The sequence below is a fragment of the Mastomys coucha genome, unplaced genomic scaffold (genome assembly GCF_008632895.1).
Source record: "Mastomys coucha isolate ucsf_1 unplaced genomic scaffold, UCSF_Mcou_1 pScaffold12, whole genome shotgun sequence".
Classification (NCBI taxonomy): domain Eukaryota; kingdom Metazoa; phylum Chordata; class Mammalia; order Rodentia; family Muridae; genus Mastomys; species Mastomys coucha.
In genome coordinates, this window is record NW_022196894.1 from 62,060,110 (window position 1) to 62,069,314 (window position 9,205).

At 39.8% G+C, this 9,205-nt stretch overlaps 1 protein-coding gene across 1 annotated transcript; it reads right to left on the reverse strand.

The window, feature by feature from the left end:
• Positions 1-2,119: 2,119 nt before the first annotated feature.
• CUNH3orf38 (chromosome unknown C3orf38 homolog) lies at positions 2,120-7,749 on the reverse strand. Its single transcript, XM_031364214.1, has 3 exons — positions 7,351-7,749; positions 5,574-5,812; positions 2,120-3,360 (listed from the first exon to the last, which is right to left on the reverse strand). The coding sequence occupies exons 1-3, from the start codon at positions 7,475-7,477 to the stop codon at positions 2,680-2,682; spliced, it is 1,047 nt and encodes a 348-aa protein (XP_031220074.1). The 5' UTR covers positions 7,478-7,749; the 3' UTR covers positions 2,120-2,679.
• Positions 7,750-9,205: the final 1,456 nt, after the last annotated feature.

Below are 9,205 nucleotides of genomic sequence, written 5' to 3' on the forward strand. Positions count from 1 at the left end.
AGCAAAACCCAGAAGATCCCTAAATCTGAAATCCTAACTGCCTTAATGAGGGCTACTACTGCTGTGACGCAACACCTTGACCAAAGCCACTTGGGAAATAATATATCCAGTGGACACTTCCACATCACTGTTCATCACTAAAGTTAGTCAGGACAGGAACTCAAACATGGCAGAAACCTGAAGGCAGGAAGTGATGCAGAGGCCATGGAGGGTTGTTACTTTACCTGCTTGCTCAGCTTGCTTTCTTGTAGAAACCAAGAACATCAACCAAAGGTGGCTTCACAATGAGTTGGGCTCTCCCCCATCAACCACTAAGAAAATGCTCTACAGCTCTACCTTTGAGACCTTTTCTCAATCTAGATTCCCTCCTCCTAAGGCTCTAGCTTGTGTCAAATTGATATAGAACTAGTCAACATATCAATTACTCCATATTCTATGCAGAGTAGTACTTGCCATTTTTCAAGTATTAGCTAGGTAGAACACAGCAAAACATGGCTTGTCTCAGCTGTTCCCTAACATACACACTTGCACTTTCTTTTGGTTTTAAACTTCTTGAACAGATTTCAATTCTAGATTTCTTTCTCTGAACATTTTCTTCATTATTTCTGTATATCTTTGTTAAATTGCTTCAGTTGTAATATCCAACCTGAAATATTAACCTGAAAAAAGTAGCCAATCCTCTCAGTCTATTAATAATACCTCAAAATTTTCAAGTTGACTTAAAGCTGTGTAGAAATTTGTGCCTTCCTTAGGCTTTTTAAGAATTCAAAAATTCAGTATAGAGGATAACTTTAAAAAAAAAAATCTGTCTATAGTAGTGACAAAAACAGCCCACGGTTTGTTTCTAACCTTATGCTCTTCTCAGGGTATTTATACTTGAAATACATATATACAGGGTATTGATATTTGAAACCTAAAAGTATAGTGAGGTGTGGTGGATTATGACTTTAATACCAGCACTCAGAAGGCAGAGGTGAGCAGATCTCTATCAATTCAAGGCTAACATGGTCTAAAGATCAAGTTCCAAGATGGCCAGGGCTACACAGAGAAACTGTCTGGAAAAATTTTTAAAAAGAAAAGGTAGAGTAAAAATCAAATCGAATTTTCAAAACCCAAGTAGAGAGTAGATAAGAATGTGATCTGAGCCGGGCAGTGGTGTGCACGCCTTTAATCATAGCACTTGGGAGGCAGAGGCAGGCAGATTTCTGAGTTTGAGGCCAGCCTGGTCTACACAGTGAGTTCCAGGACAGCCAGGGCTACACAGAGAAACCCTGTCTTGAAAAAACAAAAAAACAAAAACTAAAACTAAACAAACCAAAAAAAGAAAAAAAAAAAGTGATCTGGTTGGTTTTGCCTTATAAACATAATTGTCTTGCAGATTACTGTACCTTTATACCTAATTATACTTACTATACAGAAAATAAGAGGAAAATCAGCTTGTGATTAAATTGCCTATAGCTTTCCTTAAGAACTGTGGGCTAAATCTAAACAGACTACTTTTCTTATACAAACAAAAAGAATTTCCTTTCTTTATGTCAGAACACGCTAATTTGTGCTCTTCACACCACTAAAATCAAAGGTGAGGTGGTGGTGAATCTTCACCTCTTACTTCCAATAACTATAATTAATCTCCCCAGTTATCAGAGTTAAATGAAAAAATTCAACAAGTATAATACCCCATCAGATTTTCCAGAATTGCTTCCAAATGATAAAGTTTGAAATTCCTAGCCAAATCCAGGATCAACAAACTAGCTACTGGGTGACAAGCAATTTAAACACTAAGGCAACTGTCTAACTAACCTGTCAAGTCTACTTCGGATCTCAAATCTAGTAACATAAAGGTGGAAAACTTTTTTAGGATATATGTATACATATGTGCATACCCATATTATGTTCAAAATGGGTTTTGTTATTATTTGTTTGTTTTTATTTGCACAAGTCTATGATTTATTTTTATTTTGAGGAGAGTCAACCTCTGTCAAGATCAATCAGGAGAAAATAGTAATTTGTTAGGAATCGTGCATACCTTTAAACATTCAAAGCATACCTTCCATCTTTAGAGCATTATTGTAAACATTCTAAAAATTGTTGGCTGAAGCCTAAGCAGTAAAAAGTTCTGTGTCGACAACAGCATTTATTGCCCAAAATAATTCAGAAAGCAACAGATTTTGAGGTATCTGCTTGGACTGGCAACTTGAAAAAGAAGTTTCAAAGGGGCAGCTAAGTTTTTCTTCCCAGGCTAAATTACAGGACTTTTTGAACAAGTCTGCTATTTGTATCTTATATAATTAAAACTTTTTATATTAAACATCTTTAAAATGCTGTTATCTTTTGACAAAACTTTAGTGAGATGCATTTGTAAGAGATTTAATAGGCCATGAACATGAATAATATTAACCTCTGCTACTTGGAAACGGAGATTAGTTTCCATTAATATTACCTAAAGTTTCTAAGGCACACAGGTATCTACAATATCTAAAATGTAATTTATTTGGTGGACCGCAATAAGTTCTCAAAACATTTGCTGTAACTCAGGTAGAAATAGGCAAGTATTCTTCACATTAGTCTGTAGTCCAAAAGGGTACTTCAACTAAAATATGTCAATTCTCCTCACATCTGCAGTGGTTTAGAGATGGTCAGTGTTGGTTTCTGCAGCTTCTTCAGGCTGAGGTACAGTGCTCAATGCTTTAGAGGATTAGGCAAATTCATTTCCTTTTTGTTCAACAATGCCTCATCTCTACTATGTAAAACCTGGTCTCCAGTCCCACTATCCAATATCTGCCTTACATTAGGTCTTACTTCAGGACTATTACACAAAGTGATTAAGTTATAAAAGGCCTCCAGGTCACTCTGTTCAAATGTTACAGATGGTTTCAGTGATGATCCAGGAGCAAGGGAATTTCCTCCAATGATTCTCAGGTTGATAAATTTGATTTTCCAAGTATTTTCCACAAAAGGGCTACGGATAAGTCCAAAAATTTGTTCAAATATGCCCAAACATGAATTTCCTCGGTGGACAGTCCCTGCAACTCCAACCATAACTAATCCATGAGGAGAAGATGCACATTTTAGTCCTTGAGAATCAAGGTTGGGACTGAGAAAAAGAAATTCCTCTTTCACTAATGACAATAAGCGAAGGCTCACAATTTCTGCTCCGTGGTAGTCTGTCATGTTTTGTTCTGAGGTGTTATAATAAAACCTAAGCTTGACATCATGCCAGAAGTGCTGTGGGCCCCATTCATCTTGAGGTGGTCCCAGGAAAGGATTCTGAGAATTAAGAAGTTCAAAGAACCAGTGACAGAATTCTTCTCCTAAGCGACGAAAATCAACCTTTTCAGCTTCTTTATCTTCCTTTCCCTGCTGTGAAACAAGAAGAAAGTAAAGTGAAAGGCCATCTCTCACAGCCAAGGTTCTCCCTAAGCTGATTCCTAAGTGCCAGTGTACTGCGTGCTTAGGGCAAAGGGACCACACCCTGCCAGAGAACCTTCTTTCAAAAAGGAAGTAAACCTTTTAAATTTTAATTTTAGCCAAGTAAAATGTAACAAGGTCACTGCTGTGTTCGGTGTCACCCAGCTAAGGTGTCAGCTACTCAGGAGACTGAGGTAAAGTTGGATTGAGCCCAGAGGTCCAGACTGACCCCTAAGCATTCTCTCATCCATTCATTCTCCTTCTCTTCCTCTCTCCCCCTTCCCCCCTCCCCCTCCTCACTCACTCCCATTCAGTTTTCTTTGCTGGGTTTGGTATCAATCAAACCTGATAGGTCCCCTAGACCTTTCCTGTTTTACTTTTTCTAAGGAAGAATCTACTATGTATCAAAAACTGATTTGGAGCTGACAATCACCAAGTTTGTTGTCCACTGTATGCTGAGGTGCAGGCATGTAACATTCCACCTAACCTGATATCCTGACTCTTCAAAACCAATTATGAAACAGTAATAGAGGAATGTTATGTTTAATTGCAATGAACTTGGTCCTAGAAGAAGTAAGTTTATAAAAATAAGAAATGAACAAAGCTCTTTAAAATATCAGTATTAAAATGAATAGTCCACCGGGCAGTGGTGGCGCATGTCTTTAATCCCAGCATTTAGGAGGCAGAGAGGCAGGCGGATTTCTGAGAGGCCAGCCTGGTCTACAGAGTGAGTTCTGGGACAGCCAGGGCTACACAGAGAAACCCTGTCTTGAAAAACCTAAAAAAAAAAAGAAAAAAAAGATGAACAGTCAATGATAATGCACATAATTGTGCATTTTTTCCTCCTGATTATACACAGTTCTCAAAACTTTACAATTGCTTCAAGTGGATCCCTTATGGACTGTAAATGAATGGAATTATAAAAATAAGACAACTATAGTAATTAATAAAACTTATGAGAAATTTCTGCAATTTTCTAACGTCATCATAAATTCTACTTAATTAAGCTCTTGCCACTCATGGCATCTGCTCTAGCATAAAATGACTTTTTTTTTCTAACCAGTATGTTAGAATCGTTTTTAAAAAATGCTCCCCTACTCTCTTTAAACAGATACTTCCAAAGTTGACTGAAATGGGTAATTTTCTACAAGTGGAATTAATACTACTTTTTATTTTGATTTGGTGTGGTTTTTTGTTTTCAAGATAGGGATTCTGTGTAGTCTTGTCTGTCCTTGAACTGTAGACCAGACTCACCTAGAACTCACAGAAATCCACTTTCCTCTGCTTCTCCCCACCCCTAAGTGCTGGAATTCAAGGCATGCGCCATCACTACCCAGCTACTGTTTCTTTTTCTTTTTTTAATTAAAAGGGGATATTACTATAAAAACAAACTCTATAAACTAGATCTCATGCTTCTATGTTAACATATAGTACCTCATCAGGAATAAGATATCATACTATATTCTATACTAAACAAAGTATCTGCTATTCAATATATTTGGCACAATATATGATATTTAAGTATATTTTCCATATCTTTACAATAAACATAACAACCATTTCTTTTTTTCTTTTTAGTATATTAAAGTAAATTGCTATGAGTATTTTTTTCAGTATATTAAGCAAACAAGACTGTAAAACATCCTTTCCTACTATAAAAGCTCAGCAATTATCCAGAGTTCAATCAAATAACATTAAGTACTCAATATCAAACACACACACACATACTTGAGAGCAACCAGGATTAACTGAAGAAAAGTGTAATTTTTTTTTTTTAATATTTTAAGTGGAATTTTTTTTTAAATTTCTTAAGTGAAATTTTTACACATCTACCTAATGCAGACTTATAAAATGAAATAGGAAATTTACAATAGCTTTCCAGCTTCCCTTAAAATGAAAATATTCATATAGTATACCTTATAATCATACAATAATTCTCATTTATGGAAAGAGGAATACACTCTCACACACAATTCAATAAATTACATACAGACCAGAAAATCTGAGAAATATTCTATATGTAAGTTACTTTCATGGTCTTGAAGCATGAAAAGGAGACAGACATCAGAAAACAAAAGGACTATGAACCATGTACCTCAGAGCCAGGATTGTGCACAGTTTCAGACAGAACAGGGATTTAGAATGTAAGTAAGAATCTAGTATACCTGCTCAAAGAGCTGGATGTCCTCTGTCTTTGTAACTGGCTCTGCTGCTTTCTTCAGTTTTGGTGACTTTTCTTCCAAGTAACCTTTTACATACTGAATAAGACTGTGTTTTTCAGTAGTTGGAGGGACAACCACCCCTTGTGTTGCCAAATATTTAAATATGACTTCTCGGTGAACTTTTTTACGCCTCAGAAGTTCTTCTACGCTTTGGCTATAAACTAATATTGCACGAATAGCATCTAGAAAAACATCAACAACAACAAATAACAGTTACAAGGCACTTGTTAATTTGCCCAACATCAGCAAAATTTTTAATTTTATTGAAAATGATTTAAGCTCTTGTCCTAATTCTTGCTTTTATACAACATGGCTTGAAAAGCAAGAACTTAGCCATTTGTCTGCTTTTTTAATCCCTTAGCCCTTAAACTTCCTTTACCTAGCCAGGCAGTGGAGGTACACACCCTTAGACTCGGCATTCGGGAGGCAGAGGCAGGCAGATCTCAAGTTTGAGGCCAACCTGGTCTACAGAGTGAGTCAAGGACAACAGGGCTACACAATGAAAATTTCTGACCCAGAAGAAAAAACTATTTCTATGCCCCAAATATCTAAAGTCCATTAACCTTGAGAAAATGATTAAAATCACAATATTTGATACCAAGGAATGTTGTCAAACTTCTGATTCTACAGATAATCAGAGCTGGAAAACAGGGGACTCAAGATGTTTTTAAACTAGAGTTAGGCAGAAAACATGGACCAAATATCTTTCAGGTAGACTACTGGTGCAAAGCAGCAAGAATTAAAAAAGAAAAAAAAGAGAAAAAGAAAGCAAATGCACTCATTACACCTAACTTCCAAAGATCTTATCCCGCGGACACACAGCATCTTTGATGCCCTTATTTCAAACTTCCCTAAAGATGCTATCATCTGTTTTCCACCCATTTCAGGGTACCTTCTAAATTTGATTGTTTTGGAGGTTTGGGGGTGTTTTTCTTTTTGTTTTGTTTGTCATTTCTCTTTCTTTTCAGCAACATTCGTTTCACTAATGTATTTAGTAAGGATATATTTTAATGTTTTATAAATTCAACGTACATATATCCTTTGTGTCTTTTATAATTTTTTTTTAAAAATTTATTTAAAAAAAAAAGTGTGGTCTTGCTACTTCCCATCTGCGAATGTAGGAAGAAGAGAATGAGCATTCCTGACATATGTGGATTAAAACTGCCTGCCTTAGCCGGGCGGTGGTGGCGCAAGCCTTTAATCCCAGCACTTGGGAGGCAGAGGCAGGCTGATTTCTGAGTTTGAGGCCAGCCTGGTCTACAGAGTCAGCTCCAGGACAGCCAGGGCTAGACAGAGAAACCATGTCTCGAAAAAAACAAAAACAAACAAAAAAAAAAAACAAAAAACAAACAAAAAAAAAAAACTGCCTGCCTTTTATTTGTCTCAGTGGATATTTACCTAGGATACTCACAAATATTTCTTATCTCCCTTAGGGCTGAAAGAACACAGGAGGAGCTGACTGATCTCCGAGATCAAAACTGAAAACTGAACCACACTTCCTGAAAAACCACGAAAAACTGCTCCTCTCTCTCTTCTGGGTCAGCATGTCAACAAAGCTTGAAAGGGACAGTACCACTGTCCGCCGCACCAGCGTCCCTGGCCCCGGCTCCGCGGGCGAGGAGGCTGCAGAGCAGTGGAGTGACAGCCCGGAGCGGCCCTTCCGCGGAGCCGCCCCTCCCGACGCGACCCCGGGGCTGAGCAGGCCCCCGCCGGCGCCTACCTTGGCGGTCCACAGGCTGCACCAGGCGGTTGGTGACGGTGTCGCAGAGGGCCATGATCTCGTTATTGTCCAGCATGCCGAGTAGGTCTCGGCAGCCCTCCGACTCTAAGTGGCTGAGCCCCGACATCTCGCCCCCGGGGATGGGGGCAGAGGACGACCCCAGCAGTGGGGCCCGTGGGCCGGCCGGCGCCTTGGCAACAGACACCGGAAGTGCCTTTTCAATCCCTCGCCAGGGCCGGAAGGGTCTCAGAGATTCCAGCCCCCCCCGGGCGGAAGTGCTAGCTCAGAAAGTCAGCGAGGACACGGGATTCCGAGTTGCGGCTCCGGCCTGTAGTGGAGTAGGGTCCCCCAGTTCGCGCTTTAAAGAAGTGTCCTGAGCATCCACCTTCCACTCGAGGGTTGCCTAGAAACGAACCCTTAAACTCACCTGCCGGGGGGACCCCCTCCGTAAGGGCGACTTAAAGTGCGGCGCATGCGCGCGTGCCTGAGGGTGGAGGCGGGGGTGGAGAGCACAAGCGAGCTCCCGTCAGACTCCGGGGCTGGCAGGTGGAGGTGCTTCTCCCCTCTCGGAGCCCGGGAACATTTGAAAGTCTGTCCTCTTCTAGCCACCTCTGAGATGGGTGAGCCAGCGCTTTGATATTCTTTAGCTACAAAAATTAGACTACACTTTTAAATGCTCTAGGGGGGAAAATGTTTTAAAAGAACTCTAACTTGCGTCTCCGCGATCCCATGCTTTGGCTTTGCAGCCTTTTAGATAGCTGTGTAATTGAGCCCAAGAGCCCCAATTGCCAGCTGGTTGGTCCTTAAGTACAACAGAAACAACCTGGGGCTTCAGATTTGCACCTAATGTGGAGCGGGAGGGGCAAGGTGCCACACAATCTTGGGACTGCACCTCTAGCTGCTGGATCTGCCTGCCATTAGATTTGAAGTAGTGGCTGGTGTCCCCCCAATGCAGTCACTTGGTTGGTGTGGGGGAAATAGACATACACAAACGCCTTGGATAGAAAGTGATTTGTGTTATGAGTATTAGTAGGAGAAATTGGATTTCGATTAGAGTTTTTCCTGAATACAGAACTACTGAGGTTTGGGGCAGGGTAATTTATTGTAGAGGTTGCAGGATGCTTAACACCATCCCTACATTTCTACCAAGAATAGTGTGCCTCTTCTCTCATTTGTTACAAGCGAAAATACCTCCAGACTAACAAATGTTCCCTGAGAAGAAAAATCATGCCCAAGTGAGCCATTGATTCAAACCCTGCCTAAGGTGGTTTCTGAGATGATGAAAATATTGTTGTATTGCCCACACTAACCACTGTCCACATCTGGCTTTTGAGGTCTCGAAGTATGGTAGTAAAACTGAAGAGCTAAATTTCAAATGTTATGTAAATTTGAATAAAGTTTTAATATCCACATGTGGCAAGTGTCTACTGAATTGGATCACGCAGATCTAGAGATTTGTAGGCCATTCTGTAAACAAGTATCTTTTATGTTGGACCTCTGACTTCAGTTCTTTTATTTTCTAAATCATTCTCGCAGATAACCACAAGGGTTTCCTTATGAGAGCTACCTTAGACATGCATTGCAGGTCTCTGCTTCAAAGCCTATGCTCTTGATGTTTTACTTGAGAGGGCCTTCCCTTTAGACATCTTCCTTAGCTCGTTTTTCCTTCCGTTTATTCATGTCCCTGCTTCAAAATATTACTAGGAAGGCCCTAATGCTTTACCATATTCAAAGGCACCGCCCACTGTCTGCTTATGTTTCCTACCCATTTCATTTGTCTCCAAAGTGTTTATATAGTTTAGTATATTATATCGTGTATTGTTCATATCCCACACCCATCCCATGATAAGGTGTG

What these genes read in the sequence shown, in the direction of transcription:
- CUNH3orf38 (XM_031364214.1), bottom strand. Translation starts at nt 7,477, where the DNA reads ATGTCGGGGCTCAGCCACTTAGAGTCGGAGGGCTGCCGAGACCTACTC. An exon ending in GCAGCCTGTGGACCGCCAAG is followed by an intron (nt 5,813 to 7,350) that starts GTAGGCGCCGGC and finishes ATGTTTTTCTAG; the next exon opens with ATGCTATTCGTGCAATATTA. An exon ending in ACATCCAGCTCTTTGAGCAG is followed by an intron (nt 3,361 to 5,573) that starts GTATACTAGATT and finishes CTTGTTTCACAG; the next exon opens with CAGGGAAAGGAAGATAAAGA.